Genomic DNA, 16,722 nt, shown 5'->3' with positions numbered 1-16,722 from the left:
AGGATCAGTTACTATATGCGTTGGATTGGCTTATTAAACAAACGAATAAATAACACCGATCTGAGATCAGCGTTAATGAAAACAGGCTCAAGTTCTGCTCATTGGTGGCGCGTTCGCTTGGCGTGACGCGCATGCGCAGTGTGAGTGTGAGTGACAGGGTCGGTCAGTGGTGTAAAGATGGCGGCTGTGTGTTTCTCCTTGAGGCGCTCTGGAGCAGCGGCCGCGCGCGCTTCGGCCCTGACCGCGGTGAGACTTTATTCACTATCGGGTATCAATAAACACTCATTTAACTGTTAATAACCTGTAGGAGCACAAAACACAAACCGAGTCGTTTTATTCAGCTGGCACAGAGTACTGCAGCCTAGCCTAGCCTAGCCTAGCCTAGATTAGCTTAGCATAGCTCAGTCAGCTGAGACTCTCCAGTCAGTCAGAACCTCTGCCTTTATCTAATCTCTTGTCACTCTCACAGGTTCCTGATTAAGAACTGAAGTCAAAGTCTGTTTAATATTAAAGCAGATGTCAGAGAGATTTATCATGTTTAACTGTTAGTGAAAACTTATTGTAGTTTTGAAGAGAAGCTTTAACTCTACACTTCTGTAATTATAAGAGTTTATTAAATCTTAAAAACATTTAAACAACTGAAAGATTAAAACTCTTTAATCACTTTCTAATGTGTGTCATTATTTTAGTGTGTGTGTGTGTGTGTGTGTGTGTGTGTGTGTGTGGACTGTTGTCATTAATAATAGCTCAGATTTTATTTATTTGTTTACTTATTTTAAGTCATTTGTATTTAGTTAGTTTATGGTCCTGTTCTTTAATGTTGGATATATTAATATATTTACAATTTAAAACTGTTGTTTTTGTCTCATGAAGCCTTGATGTTGTTTTTCTTTTGTTGTAATATTGTGATATAATAATATAAATCCTCTGAAGTTTATAAACAGTCCTGTATCACCGCTCGGCTCTCCCTCGTGTCAGTAAGGTCACGTTGCCTTTATCTTTTTTTCCTCGCTCTTAGTCCCAGCTTTCCTAACTTTACTGATTTATTTAATGTCTCCGCTCTCCTGTTGATGTCCTCAGACACTTTGTTCTCTAAATGTCCTGAACAGTTCACAGCGGATCCTCTTCACTCTGTGCCTTTCCTCAGTTTCAGTCACACACTGAGGAAATCTGACAGCAAAACCTGTGTGTCATAAAACATCTACTGACTTATATAACATCACTAACACACACACACAGTCAGTGTACAACAGCTGCAGTGTGTAAACAGATCCGGGAGTGTGTGTAGGGCTTTTATTCATTACTTACTCTCCTGAGTGTAGAAGCGTCTCAGTACAGGTACGACCCCCCTCACCCTCCTCACCCCGGAGCGCTCGCTGTCTCAGCGTCACCTACAGGTCCGAAGTCTTGTGCTGTTAATCTGGGTCTGTGTGGTGATGATTTGTGTGTGTGTGTGGTTGACAGAGCGCCCGGTATGCGCAGACAGCAGCAGCCGTTCAGCCAAACATCAAGACGTTCCAGATTTACCGCTGGGATCCGGATAAGCCCGGGGACAAACCGCGCATGCAGACGTATGAGATCGACCTGAAGACGTGAGTGAGTCTGTGTGCTGCAGACTGAACACCAACACGCCGCACTCGCGCTCTCTCTGTCTCTCAGCAGCACTATTAATCTGTCTCTCTGTCTCTCAGCAGCACTATTAATCTGTCTCTCAGCAGCACTATTAATCTGTCTCTCTGTCTCTCAGCAGCACTATTAATCTGTCTCTCTGTCTCTGTAGCTGTGGGCCGATGGTGTTGGATGCTCTGATTAAAATAAAGAATGAGATCGATCCTAGTCTCACCTTCAGACGATCCTGCAGAGAAGGTGAGACTGCACACACACACACACACACACACACACACACACACACACACTGCAGCAGTATTGTACAGGAGATTTACTCCGAGCCTTTAGTATGTTGTTTAACATAAACGCATTACCTCATATTCCACTTTATATTAAGAGCCTACTGCTCATGTTACTGCTGCTTCTCCACACACACACACACACACACACACACACACGAAACATCAAGGAATTATAAAAATGGGTGTTTATAAAATTATTATATATCAATTATAAAAATGAGTCTGAGCCGTGATCATTCCCACACTGAGCACACAGGAGGGCAGATGTTCAAGACACAGGGGCTGTGTGTGTGTTATTAAACATGCTTATGTGGATTGTTAGTGCAGAGAGTGTTAAGTGTGTGTGTGTGTGTGTGTGTGTGTGCAGGTATCTGCGGTTCGTGTGCGATGAACATTAACGGTGGAAACACACTGGCGTGTCTGAACAAGATCGACACTGACACCAGTAAAGTGAGCAAGATCTACCCTCTGCCCCACATGTACGTGGTTAAAGACCTGGTACCGGTAAGTACCCAGAACCAGCACCGCCGTGGTTCGGTCTCAGGGTTAGAAGAGGTCATTAGTGAGACGAGTGCAGCGGGAAGGGTCATGTGACATAGGCGGGGCCTCGTTTATTTACAGGACTGATTCATTCTTCACTCAGTTACTCGGGTGTGTACACAGAGATGATCGCTTTATATCCTACTGTGTGTGTGTGTGTGTGTGTGTGTGTGTGTGTGTGTGTGTGTGTGAGAGAGAGAGTTACACAAAAAAGACAAACTTTTATAACCCTGCTCATATAACCTGTGTGTTTCATTACTGTAGAGGTTTAATAGTTTATGTTTATCACATTTACACAACACTAAAATCAGAGAAAGTGAGCCAACACAAACATGTAAATTAGAACAATTTGAAAAATTGAAATGCACTCACACACACACACACACACACACACACACACACACACACACACACTTAAGGTCAGAGAAGGGTAAGTTCATGCTAATATGGGGGAGGAGTGTTGAAGAGTGGAATTACTTTTTTCAGAGGATGAACGCTGATTATAAATCATGTTATAAAACACACACACACACACACACACACATGGGTAAGTAATTTATGTTTCTAAAACTTTTATATCCTGATTAGATTTTTATCTCAGTTTAGCTTACACATTAAACATTTACTCACATCTTTAGAAGAAGGTGATTCACATTAGACACCAGTGATTTGTGCCACGCCCACACACGTCTCGTTCACGTTCTCACTCATCAGACGGAACCAGACGTAGTGGTGGAGTGTCTCAGGAACGATCCTGATGTGTAAACTCCCTGAGTGTGTCCCTCTGACAGCGTGTGAGGACGGAGACGTCTGCGCAGTTTGTAAAACATTACCAACATGGGTGTAATCTAACGTCACCGCGCTAAACATGTCTCTGAATCACATGAACACTCAGCGTCTCTGTCTCTGTCTCTGTCTCTCTCATTAGGACATGAATAATTTTTATGCTCAGTATAAGTCTATCGAGCCGTATCTGAAGAGGAAGGACGAGAGTCAGCAGGGGAAGGAGCAGTACCTGCAGAGTGTAGACGACCGACAGAAACTGGTACAACACACACACACACACACACACACACACACACACACACACACACACCTAGCCTTAGTGGCACACTTCTCCCTGTCTTTGAGTGAGTACTGTTCTCTGGAGCGTGTGTGTGCAGTTACACCCAAGGGGGGAAAGTTTTTTTGAAAATTTATCTTTATTTTATAGATTTAAACCTCATTATTATTTTATTGTTATTATAATTATTGTTGTTGTTATTATTTCAGTGTGATAAATACACACTCATAATAAACACTCATTTATCACTCACTATGTGTGTGTATGTGTGTTACTTAAACAATGAACCTGTGTGTGTGTGTGTGTGTGTGTGTGTGTGTGCGCATTAGGACGGTCTGTACGAGTGTATCCTGTGTGCGTGCTGCAGTACCAGCTGTCCCAGTTACTGGTGGAACAGCGATAAGTACTTGGGACCCGCAGTGCTGATGCAGGTGAGTGAGAGGCTCAGTGTCACCCGAGTACCCTTTACACCTGGCACCCTTTACACTGAGTACCCTTTATACCTAGTACACTTTACACCGAGTACCCGGTATACCTAGTACCCTTTACACAGAGTGACCTTTATTCTGAGTACCTGTAGAGGGTAGCAGTCCGAGTGACCTGTACACCCAGTTCCCTTTACACCCGGTACCCTTTACGCTGAGTTCCCTTTACACCTGGCACCCTTTACACTGAGTACCCTTTACACCCTTTACACTGAGTACCCTTTACATCGAGTATCCTTTATTCCGAGTGACCCTTTACACCGAGTACCCTTTATTCTAAATGACCTTTATTCCAGGAGACCTTTACACCCGACACCCTTTATACTTTATAGTGATTTAAAGTGACATTTATATCAGAATAAAGGTCACTTTACACCTGGTACCATTTATACCCAGTACCCTTTAAACCAGGCATACTGTACACTCGGCAGGTAAGACACTAGAACATTCTTTAAATCAGACGTGTTGGAGCTTCATATTATTCATTAGGACGTGAGAGAGACAGAACACACTGAGTTTTACACCACACTCTTACTCAGCTTTATTATCTGCCTTAGAGTCTCAGAGCTGCTCATGTCATATAACGTGTGTGTGTGTGTGTGTGTGTGTGTGTGTGTGTGCAGGCGTACCGGTGGATGGTGGACTCTCGTGATGAGTACACCGAGGAGCGTCTGTCTAAGCTGCAGGACCCGTTTTCTCTGTACCGCTGTCACACCATCCTGAACTGCACTAAGACCTGCCCCAAGGTACCCGCTCGTCTGCGCTCTGATTGGTCGGAAGGTTGTCCTTTAACTCTCTATAAGAGCGCTGCAGGTTTATGTTAATGCACTCATTTTTGTTGCCGTAGTAACACTCCAGTGAGACTGAACTGATTCAACAGATCGACAAGTTGGTGTAAAGAAATGTGACATCAGTGTGTGATGTGTGTACGAGGTGTTAGAGCTGTGACTGAGTGATTTCTCGCGTCTCTTCAGGACAGACGAGTTCACACTGCTGTGTTGTTTCTCAGTCACATGATGAGCTGAAAGTTTGTCGTCTTATTAACCTGTAGACTGAGGGGACGAGTGTTTATAGCTGCTGTAACGTAAGTGACGAGAGGAACTCGGTCACCTCTCCGTCGTACCACAGCGCTAAATGTAGCTGCAATAAATAACCCCGTCCTTTATTAGTAACTGAACATTATAATTATTATAGCAGGCCGAGTGCTGTGACATCAAACGGATTATTAAAGACAATACAATGGACAAATTCCTCCAAAAATATTCCACAGCTTTTATATAAAAAGGCAACCAGCTTTACCTTCTGTAAAGTCAGGCAATAAACTATTATTATTATTATTATTATTATTATTAATATCCTGTGTCTGAGTGTTTTGAACTTTAGTTCCACAGCATTTGAGTGTTTATAAGATCACATACTTGTTCTTAATCCTTCAAATATAACTGCTTGAGACAAAACATTAGTTGTGTTAAATTCAATCATATCCAGAATCGCAGCGCTCCTGAAACGGAATTGAGTCGACAGTCCTACCCATGATTCCCTGCTCTAAAGAGGAATTAAACACTCACAGACCTGCTGTTACAGAATACAGGAAACTTGTGGAGTTGTAAAATATATAATATAGGAGAAGTAAAACTGTGTGTGTGTGTGTGCGCGCAGGGTCTGAACCCCGGGAAGGCCATCGCTGAGATTAAGAAAATGATGGCGACGTATAAGGAGAAGAAATCAGCCACTGCGTGATGACGCCGATCTGAAGAACTGAATCCACTCGGATAAATCTGACTGGTCACTTCCTGGCCTTGACTTTCAGCTTCAAACACACACACTTATTCAAACACACTCAGACACACCCTCACACTCCTCACAGTATTGCTCCATGAATCGATTTTATCCATACTGCATTGCTTTGTCCGTTACAGGACCTATGAAGAGACAGAGACTGTCAGTGTGTGTGTGTGTGTGTGTGTGTAAGAGAGAGTATGATGAGTTGAGGTTAGGTGTGGTCCAGGTAAACATAACCATTACAGCACTTGTATCTGTAGGCAATGTTAAATATATCTGTGTAAAATAAAAACCTAGAGTTCAGTCCTCTGCACCGAGTCTGAGTTTTATTTATACTGCAGTGAGTGATGGTGGCCACAAGGCGGCAGCAGAGAGACTAATAGAGCACTATACTAGGTGTTTTAGGAAAATTAACTCTATAGGAAATATTTCTGAACAACAAACATGTCCGGGCTGAAGAGGGTCGTGTTCATGATTAAATCCTAATAGAGTTATTGCTTTTTAAATTTAAATAATGCATTTATTCGGTTCTCTTGGCCACTTCTTGGTCAGTGGTCGAATTTATTCTTCTTATAATCAGATATTGATATTCTTAGATTATCACCTTCTCATTTAGTGATCGTTGGGATTGTAAAGGTACAAAATAAACACATACCTCGAAACACAAGTGAAGTTTTTTACAGGCGGTGTGTGTGTGTTTTCAACTCAGCTGTGTTTTTCTTCTGATAGTTTAATGAACCACAATCCCATGACTAAGTATGAAAATATTGCAAAATTAACAGTTTTTAATTATTTTATTGCATTTCTTTTCGTCGTGCTTTATCGTCACTTAACAGTGCAAACTAATTTTAAGTTTATCGATAAACACAAACACACACCTGCAGTCGGGCGACAGTAATAAATAGCTGGTTACTGTATAGTGATGTATAAGGTACAGGAACATGTGGTACAGTACTGATATAGAAATGTGTAGATAAGTTGGTACGCAGGTCTCACAGCAGCTCATATATTGTGTGTTATATTTAATTATATTTTACTTCTATTTTTTGTATTTTTCTTTTATCTTTATTTCTTGAATTTTATTTTTTTCCTTGTCTAATCTGTTTTTTCCCCTTTCTTCCCAGTAAGTTAATCAATGCAACTGTATGACCAAGACAAAGCAATATCCCTCTGGGATAAATAAAGTTCTTTAATCTTGAATAAATAAGTTATTTAAACTTCAGATTTGGGGGAATTTGTCCTAAGATAAGATAAAGCATTATTAATCCTGGAGGAAATTCTTATGCCAGAGTCTGCTCCAAGAACAAAGAGAGTAAAATAATACAGAAAAAAAACATAAATTAATATATTACATCAAATTAAAATTTAAACCTTTAGCCATGTGTTATGGTTATTTAAGATTGATTCAGACGGTACAACTTTACACAGTAAATAAGAAGAATATCCATAAAAATGATGAGTGACACCATTATTGTCTTGGGTTTGTACATTTATCTATAATTTTTTTTGTGCAGCCTGTACTATTAGTATGCTAATTAGGCCCAAACCCCCTTCCTTGGCACAGAGATCACATGACCTGAGATCTCATTATAATTCTCTTATAATTATAAACAACCATCATGGCAGAGACACAGGGACGACTCACAAAACAAGACACAAACGTTTTACAGAATCTGCAAAGAAAACAATCCGACTGGTTCATCAGACGAGATTAAACAAACACACACATACAGGCGAAGAGTGTGTACCATGGGAGAAGCTACAGGAGGATCTTTCTCTCAGAACAAATGAGCAAGTTGCTACACTTTTGTCAGGTGACTGGTTCATTTGCATACTCATTAATATTCATTATCATCTGGCGGAGATGGGCGTGTCCACAGGATCAGCCTTGTCTGTGTCCAATTATTTCAGTGTTTATACAACACAGTGGATTCCCTATAGTGGCTTTATTTTATTTTATTTTTCTTTTCACTTTAACACACACACACACACACACACACACACAGATACAGGTGATATACATTGTGAGGACGGTGTACGGTGTGTGTCTGCGTTTACACACTGACGGTGATTATTACAGCTGAATACATCTTTAAACAAAAAGGATGGGAGAAAACTTAGGGGGGATAGGGGGTGTGGCCTGAATCTGAAGCCTGTGGGTGGGGCCTGTGGCTGTCAATCACAGGCAGAGAGGGAGACTCACAGAGGTCTGAGGAGTGTGAGCAGAACTACAGAGTGTAAGGTAAGTGTTTAAATCTCATCAGCTTCAACTTAACAAAGCCGTGTGTGTGTGTGTGTGTGTGTGTGTGTGTGTGAGATCATTCACACCCCTCATTTCCAAATGTTCCAGAACAAACACTCGGGGGGTTTTTCCCTAAAGCTCAGTTTATCCTGATGTAGAAACTCTTGTGTTATTTTGCTGTGACTTTGACTTCATCCACAGAAACACTGCGATAAAGTGTAGAGGAGTCACGTGACCGCCTGTGGCTCCTGGGTTTAGTGTGTGTGTGTGTGTGTGTGTGTGTGTGTGTGTGTGTGAGGGTCATCTCTCTGTATCATAATCTTAATGTACAATATTAAGTTCTGCAACAATCAGAGAATCAGATGTTTATGTCCATACAGTACAGTAAGGTGTGTGTGTGTGTGTGTGTGTGTGTGTGTGTGTGTGTGTGAGAGAGAGAGAGAGAGAGAGGGGAGGTGACGCTCCTCTCCAGGGGACCAAATAAAAGCTCAAAGCCAAATGACAGTACAATGGACAGAAGGCAGCCAAGACCAACAGTGTGTGTGTGTGTGTGTGTGTGTGTGTGTGTGTGGGTCTAGTGGACTTTAGAGACATCCTCTTACTTCTTAAGGATGAATGAAATTAAACTTTATGATCATTGTGGGTTAATGTTCAAACTGTAAAGTGTGTGTGTGTGTGTGTGTGTGTGTGTGTGTGTGTTGGGGGAGGGGGGCAGTGAGACAGATGGGGACAGAGGAGGGAGGGGTGTGTGTGTGGGGGGGGTGTAATGGCTCCCAGATGTGGCTGTGTGAGCATGTGGTTTCCAATTGCCGCTATGATGCACTACAGGAATGTGTGGCCTCACACACACACACACACACACACACACACACACACATACACACACACACACTGAAGTAGTCTGATTACCGTCGGTAAGAAAATATTAAAGCTCTATGTAAGCCCAGTGTATACACTCGAGTATGAAGGTTTTTCTAAATAAAAAATCTGTTGATTAATTTGATCGACTTTTGTTTACTTTTATTTTATATTTTAATAAACGTATAATTTGTGTGACGTCACATGAGCATCAGAGCTGATCTGGGATCTGTGTACATGGGACCAAACACGACGAACGTGGCTGTAAACTGATCCCAGATCAGCTGTGACACATTTAATGACATCATCCGCACAGCTTTAACACTGATCTCGGATCAGACATCACTGCCGCCCCTCCGCTGAATCTCTGCTGTAACAGGAGGAGCCTGACTGTTCTCAGATCAGCTCTCAGATCAGCTCTCAGATCAGCCTCAGTCTCCTCAGGCAAAATGAAGACAACTTGTAATAAGGACACACACATCAGCAGCCGGGTTTAATTTCACTGTGTTTATCAAAGAAACAACAATGCTGGAAGTACTGCACGCACACACACACACTTACACACACACTCACACACACACTTACACACACACACACTTACTCACACACACAGATGCGGTTTTGGCTCACTGTCCTCCAGTGCACTCGTTCAACCTGGCAAGTCTTGTCTCTTTACATAGGAGACGAAAAGAAGGGAAAAAGAGAAAGAAGGAGGCAGAATGAAGACAGAGGGGACATTGGGAGAGACAGAGAGCGAGAGAGACAGAGAGAGAGGGAGGGGACGTGGGTCGATGTCAGCACTGGAATGCAGCCCTGCTCTCATTCTGTCCTCTCTGGAGCGCGTTGGGTTTTTGAAGAATGATGGAGAAAAAGAGCGAAAGAGAAAAACAGAAGGAGGAGAACCAGGTCGCGTCTTCTGTCAGGATTTTCTCCCTCTGTCTCTTTTACTCAGGAGGCTGGAGGGAGGGAGAGACATCAGGACTGGGTACTGTTACTATGTTAAGTAGAAGAACTACTGACTGTTTTCATGAAAGTGGGTGGAGCCTGTGGAGGGTGTGGCATGATGACATCATGTCCCACATGACGCTGGTGTTAACACAAGCTAGTGCACTATTTTGACACGCTGTGTAGTGCAGTAGTGTGTGATCCACGATACAGATGTTTTTTCTTCCTGTAATGATCAACCAATCAGTGATCTCTGTTTTTGGCTCCGCCCACACGTGTATGGAGGGAGAACTCTATAAAGTGGAAGAAGGAGGGAACGAGTGGAGAATGAATCCAGAGCAGTGTGTTAAACTCTTTCTCCCTCTCTCTTACAGTGTGAAAAGATAGAGAGAGACATCTGCACCATGAGAGCCTGCATCCTTCTACTGCTGGGGCTGCCTGGTGACTCTATACACACACACACACACACACACACACACACACACACACACTCTTACACTACACACACACACTGACGCTCTCTCTCTCTCTCTGTCCCTGCAGTGCTGATGGCCCAGGAGACGCCTGACTTGGAATACAGAGATCCATTCGGTGTGAATATTTCTTTGTTTGCTTGTTTGTTTGTTTGTTTGTTTGTTCAATGATGTAAATATTGATGGATCAGTAGAGGAACTCCTCCCAGCTTCACCTGCTCTCTTTCCTCACTTTATGTCCAAATCAACACCCTGCTCACTATATAGTGCACTACTTTAAAGTGTGTGTTATTTTGTCCTGATGCCAAAAGTAACACCTACAATCCCACAATGCACTGCTGCTACAGCATGTTCTTAGGGTGTAGGGTATACACAGCTCACACTTGTGTCTTTTTTTCATCTTCATCACCACAATTATCGTCAGTTTGATTTCTTTGTTCTACTTTCACCTTCATCATCCTCATGGTCTGTTTCTTCTCTTCCTTCCTTCCTTCACAATAATCATTATTTCTTCTGCTGCTGCTTTTCTCTTATAATTATAAACTATATTAAAAAATATTTAAATATTTATGACGATACAGATCTCATTGTTTGTGTGTGTGTGTGTGTGTGTGTGTGTGTTTTACAGATTATGGACAAGGTAAGATTTTTTTTTTTTTTTTTTATAAAATTACATTTTAATTCTGAATTTATCACAGTGTGTGTGGAGACGGTGTGTGTTCACTGTGTGTTGTGTTCTGTGCAGTTCCACAGCTCCATTTACCGCTGCAAGGGCAGACTGGTATACACACACACACACACACACACACACACTGAGAACAGGAATAACTGTAATACCCAGCTTCTGACTGAGAAAACCAGTTCACACCTTCACTTCTAACTAAATTACCAGCCAGACGTCTGCGAGCTGTCTGACTGTCTGACCCCAACCCAGACTAAACATTAGTCAAATAAAGTTTTTAAAGCAGGAGTATTAGTTTGATCAGCACTCTTTTTCCCTATTTAGTGTTAAATGTTATAAAATATCACCCCTTCATGCTGAGTGTAAAGTGATAAAATGCTGTGCATCTGAGTTCATGATGCATTAACGCGCATTTACTGCCTTTCACCAGAAGAGGGAGACAAAGCGCTGGTTTAGACATTAAATATTCCACAGACACACATTAGACTAATGCAACATGGATTGTTTAATGTTTATGCTGTTGTTTATTAAAAGTTTTTGTTAGTGTCGTCTTATTTGGTTGTTTTGTGTTTCAGAAGTGGAACTTCCGGAACAAACAGAACCCACAGAACCTGGACCTTTGGGTGAGACAGAAACACACTTGTCATAACACTCATCATTATAATCCTCATTATCATCATCATCATCATCATCATCACTCTCTCAAACTAATAGTCTATTGTAAGTGAGTCAGCGCTTTAAACTGTAGAATCCACACACACGAATGAAACCTCTCTCTCTCTCTCTTCTTCTCTATCTCTCTCTCTCTCTCCTTTTTCTCTGTCTGTCCTTTTTTTAAGGAAACTGGTACCTCTCTGCAGTGTACCTAAGCATTGAGCTGTATGAATTTGAGTTGTGAATTTATTTTTCCTTTCCTTGGAATTAATATTACTCTGGGTAATAAAAGGTAGCATGACATTTCCTACATGACTTTCAGTTCATAAGAAGAACACTTGCATGATTAAAAAATGTAAAATCTTCCTCTGGGTAAAAAAATAAATAAAATAAAAAACTGCAGTCAGCACAGCAGTGGTTAGCTCTGTCGCCTCGCACCTCCAGGGTGAAGGTTCGACTTCTGCCTCTGTATGCATGAAGTTTGCAAGTCAATCAGTTTTGTCTCAATAGTCAGCTAATTAGGTTTCTGGAGGAACGTTGTTTCGTTTCACTGTGTACTAACTGTATATGGTTGGAATGACAATAAAAGCCGACTTGACTTGGCATGACATGTTCTCGCCGTGCTTGGTGGGTTTCCTCTGGATTCTCTGGTTTTCTCTTACAATCCAAAGACATGCAAATTAGGCTAACTGGTGTTCCCAAATTGCCCTGCTGTGTGTGTGTGTGTGTGTGTGTGTGTGTGCCCTGTGATGGATTGGCACCCCTCCAGGGTGTACCCCAACTCATGCCCTAAGTCTTATGGGATAGGCTCCAGATCCCCGTGACCCTGAATACAGGATAAAGTAGTGTGAGTGAGTGTGTGAGTAAGTGAGAGAGAGAGAGTGAGGGAGTGAGTGAGAGAGAGAGTGAGAGTGAGTGAGAAAGAGTGAGTGAGAGAGAGAGAGTGAGTGAGAGAGAGTGAGATAGTGAGTGAGCGAGCGAGTGAGTAAACGAGTGAGTGAGATAGTGAGTGAGAGAGAGAGTGAGATAGTGAGTGAGTGAGCGAGTGAGTGAGTGAGTGAGCGAGTGAGTGAGAGAGAGAGTGAGAGTGAGTGAGTAAGAGTGAGAGAGAAAGAGTGAGTGAGAGAGAGAGTGAGTGAGAGAGAGTGAGATAGTGAGTGAGTGAGAAAGAGTGAGTGAGAGAGAGAGAGTGAGTGAGAGAGAGTGAGATAGTGAGTGAGCGAGTGAGTGAGCGAGATAGTGAGTGAGAGAGAGTGAGTGAGAGAGAGAGAGTGAGTGAGAGAGAGTGAGTGAGGGAGTGAGTGAGGGAGTAAGCGAGTGAGGGAGTGAGCGAGAGAGAGATTGAGTGAGCGAGTGTGTGAGCGAGTGAGAGAGAGAGTGAGTGAGTGAGCGAGTGAGAGAGCGAGCGAGTGAGAGAGTGAGCGAGTGAGTGTGTGAGCGAGTGAGCAAGTGAGTGAGTGTGTGAGTGAGTGTGTGAGTGAGTGTGTGAGTGAGTGTGTGAGTGTGTGAGTGAGTGTGTGAGTGAGTGTGTGAGTGAGTGTGTGAGTGTGTGAGTGTGTGAGTGAGTGAGAGAGTGTGTGAGCGAGTGAGAGAGAGAGTGAGTGAGTGAGCGAGTGAGAGAGCGAGCGAGTGAGAGAGCGAGCGAGTGAGCGAGTGAGTGTGTGAGCGAGTGAGCAAGTGAGTGAGTGTGTGAGTGAGTGTGTGAGTGAGTGTGTGAGTGAGTGTGTGAGTGTGTGAGTGAGTGTGTGAGTGTGTGAGTGTGTGAGTGAGTGAGCGAGTGTGTGAGCGAGTGTGTGAGCGAGTGTGTGAGCGAGTGTGTGAGCGAGTGTGTGAGCGAGTGTGTGAGCGAGTGTGTGAGGAGTGAGTGAGTGAGTGTGTGAGTGTGTGTGTGTGTGTGTGAGTGAGTGAGCGAGTGAGCGAGTGAGCGTGTGTGTGAGTGAGTGAGGAGTGAGTGAGTGTGTGAGTGAGCGAGTGAGCGAGTGAGTGAGGGTGTGAGTGAGTGTGTGAGTGAGCGAGTGAGCGAGTGAGTGAGGGTGTGAGTGAGCGAGTGAGTGAGTGAGAGAGAGAGAGTGAGTGAGAGAGAGTGAGATAGTGAGTGAGCGAGTGAGTGAGCGAGATAGTGAGTGAGAGAGAGTGAGTGAGAGAGAGAGAGTGAGTGAGAGAGAGTGTGTGAGTGAGTGTGTGAGTGAGTGAGCGAGTGAGTGAGTGAGTGAGTGAGTGAGTGAGTGAGTATAAACCCTGCAATAAGTAGTTTGGGATCTCACAAGTGTTGACACTCATTCATGATGTTGATTTGACACCCTGTAAAATTCGCAGTGTTTTTCTATAAAATATATGAAATATAAAATGTTTTCAGGACACAGGAAAGAATCAGGACTTTTCAGTAGACAGTGCTCTAAAGACACGTCTAAACAACAAGAACGAGTTTAGATGATCAATTGTGCAAACACCATAGGATAAAATCCAGATATTTTTCTTTATATAATCAGAGAGGGTTCAGGTGTGTGAGTGTGTGTTTGTACATATGGAGCAAAACATAGGCCAGAAATAAAATAAATACTAAATTTTATGTGTGTGTGTGTGTGTGTGTGTGTGTGTGTGTGTGTTCAGACTGCCGTGAGGAAAAGTATCCCTGCACCAGACTCTACTCCGTCCACCAGCCGTGTAAACAATGTCTTAACAACATGTGTTTCTACAGGTCTGCACACACACACACACACACACCCACACACCCACACACACACACACACACACACACATACACACACACACAGAGAAACAAACAAACAATCTGATCATTTTGATTCATACACATTTATATTTCATACAAACTTCCATCATTCTGCTTTGCGACAATGAAAAGTGTTAAAACGGTAAACAAATAAAAATGAATTTAATGGATCAAACAAAAAATACTAAGTCTCACTGTGTGTGTGTGTGTGTGTGTGTGTGTTAGTCTACGCAGGGTGTATGTTATTAATAAGGAGATCTGTGAGAGGACCGTCTGCGCCCATGAGGAGCTGATCAAAGGTAATAAATCATCAGTTGTGTTTACTTCCTGTGGTGAGCTGCCCTGGTGTGTGTGTGTGAGTGTGTGTGTGTGAGTGTGTGTGTGTGAGTGAGTGTGTTCGAGTCTGAATGTGTGTGTTGGAGATGGTTTGTTATTTTTTTTCCAACACACAAGTAAATGTACTTATTGCCAGCTTTGATCTTTGACATTAAACATGTGATTATTCAGATGACTAGAACTTAATTATGTCTGTCTTTTTGCCCCTGTCTCTCTATTTCTGTCTCTCTCACTCTGTCCCTGTCTGTCTCTATTTCTGTCTGTCTTTTTCTGACTTTTTACCACTGTCTGTCTCTATTTATGTCTTTCTCTCGCTGCCTGTCTGTCTCCAATTCTGTCTCACTATTTGTCTTTCTGTCCCTGTCTGTCTATCTTTCTTTCTCTCTACCCCATCTCTCTATTTATGTCTCTCTTTCTGTCCCTGTCTGTCTATATTTCTGTTTTTCTGTCCCTGTCTCTTTCTCTATTTCTGTCTTTCTCTCTCTCTGTTCTGTCTGTCTCTATTTCTGTCTTTCTGTCCCTGTCTCTCTCTTTATTTCTGTCTTTCTCTCTCTCTATCTCTGTTGCTGTCTGTCTCTTTTTCTGTCTTTCTGTCCCTGTCTGTCTCTATTTCTGTCTGTCTTTTTCTGACTTTTTACCACTGTCTGTCTCTATTTCTGTCTTTCTCTCGCTGCCTGTCTGTCTCCATTTCTGTCTCACTATTTGTCTTTCTGTCCCTGTCTGTCTCTCTCTCTGTCCCTGTCTGTCTATCTTTCTTTCTCTCTACCCCATCTCTCTATTTATGTCTCTCTTTCTGTCCCTGTCTGTCTATATTTCTGTTTTTCTGTCCCTGTCTCTTTCTCTATTTCTGTCTTTCTCTCTCTCTGTTCTGTCTGTCTCTATTTCTGTCTTTCTGTCCCTGTCTCTCTCTTTATTTCTGTCTTTCTCTCTCTCTATCTCTGTTGCTGTCTGTCTCTTTTTCTGTCTTTCTGTCCCTGTCTGTCTCTATTTCTGTCTGTCTCTCTCTCTCTGCCCCTGTTTGTCTATCCCTTTCGGTCTCTCTGCCCCATCTCTCTATTTCTGTCCCTGTCTGTCTGTCCCTTTCTGTCTCTCTGTAGCTGATCTGTGTCGTGACCAGTACCCACGCTGTGCTGTTGCGGCTCTGACTGGTCAGTGTGGCGCGCTCGGGAGCAACTGTGGAAAAAGCTGCGGAGGCTGTTAGAGACGTGCACAGACACACACACACACACACACACACACACCATTTTAACACACCAAATACTGTTAGCTATAAGCTATAAACTTCTCTCACATTTGTCTCACCTCCACTCGTTTACTCCTCTCTCTCACACACACACACACACACACCTCCTGTTCATCATCATCCTTATAACTCCGTCCTGTGTGTGTTTGTGTGAGTGCTCTGGCCCACACCTGCGGCTGACTGTGTGTGTGTGTGTGAGTGTGTGTAGTACAGAAACGCCCATGCTGTATAAACGTAGTGAGGTGTGGCTCGTGTTCTCGTGTGAACGGATGGATTTTATATAAACCTGTATTTACGTGTGTACTCTTTTATAAACCCTTCTGACTGTATGACGTCACTGGTGCTGTAGAACCCGGTGCTGTGGAGGCTGAGGGAGAGCGCGCAGGAACAGCTGGAGGAACTCTATGTTTTAGAAACTGTTACTGTAAAACTGTATCACTTTGTACTGTTGTGTGTTATAGTTGTGTTACGTGTGTGTGTTGTTCAGCTTGGCATATAACTGCTCCTGTTAAGAAACGGATCCCAGATTAGATCTTTAAATAAAAAGAAAAAAAAAAAAGCTTTTAACGCTTACAGCCTCGCTACAGGATGTCCTGCGGCGTTATAAACACATGACCATCGGCAGGTACACCGCTATGAAAAAACAGACAAAACATCATGATGACCCCAAATCCTGCAACTGGTTAGGAGTCAGGAGCACCGCTCACATTCTGATCCTTCTTACGAAGTGTACATCTATGCAACAAACAAATAAATAAATACTTTTTATACCATGTAA

General features: G+C 42.8%; 2 protein-coding genes across 3 annotated transcripts; both read left to right on the top strand.

The window, feature by feature from the left end:
• Positions 1-177: 177 nt before the first annotated feature.
• On the top strand, positions 178-5,738 carry sdhb (succinate dehydrogenase complex, subunit B, iron sulfur (Ip)). Its single transcript, XM_053483858.1, has 8 exons — positions 178-246; positions 1,465-1,592; positions 1,781-1,866; positions 2,278-2,414; positions 3,379-3,495; positions 3,843-3,944; positions 4,622-4,744; positions 5,658-5,738. The coding sequence occupies exons 1-8, from the start codon at positions 178-180 to the stop codon at positions 5,736-5,738; spliced, it is 843 nt and encodes a 280-aa protein (XP_053339833.1).
• Positions 5,739-7,552: 1,814 nt separating this feature from the next.
• On the top strand, positions 7,553-16,722 carry mfap2 (microfibril associated protein 2). Of its 2 annotated transcripts, none has more exons than XM_053483995.1 (9): positions 7,553-7,594; positions 10,200-10,266; positions 10,369-10,416; positions 10,927-10,938; positions 11,044-11,079; positions 11,556-11,603; positions 14,245-14,332; positions 14,591-14,664; positions 15,799-16,722. In XM_053483995.1, the coding sequence occupies exons 1-9, from the start codon at positions 7,568-7,570 to the stop codon at positions 15,900-15,902; spliced, it is 504 nt and encodes a 167-aa protein (XP_053339970.1). In that variant the 5' UTR covers positions 7,553-7,567; the 3' UTR covers positions 15,903-16,722. The 2 variants fall into 2 exon arrangements, with proteins under 2 accessions (XP_053339970.1, XP_053339971.1); XM_053483996.1 differs by lacking the exon at positions 7,553-7,594 and adding an exon at positions 7,976-8,022.

This window comes from Clarias gariepinus, chromosome 23 (genome assembly GCF_024256425.1).
Source record: "Clarias gariepinus isolate MV-2021 ecotype Netherlands chromosome 23, CGAR_prim_01v2, whole genome shotgun sequence".
Lineage (NCBI taxonomy): Eukaryota > Metazoa > Chordata > Actinopteri > Siluriformes > Clariidae > Clarias > Clarias gariepinus.
The sequence above is the reverse complement of the archived record's forward strand: the minus strand, read 5'-3'. Positions and strand labels throughout refer to the sequence as shown.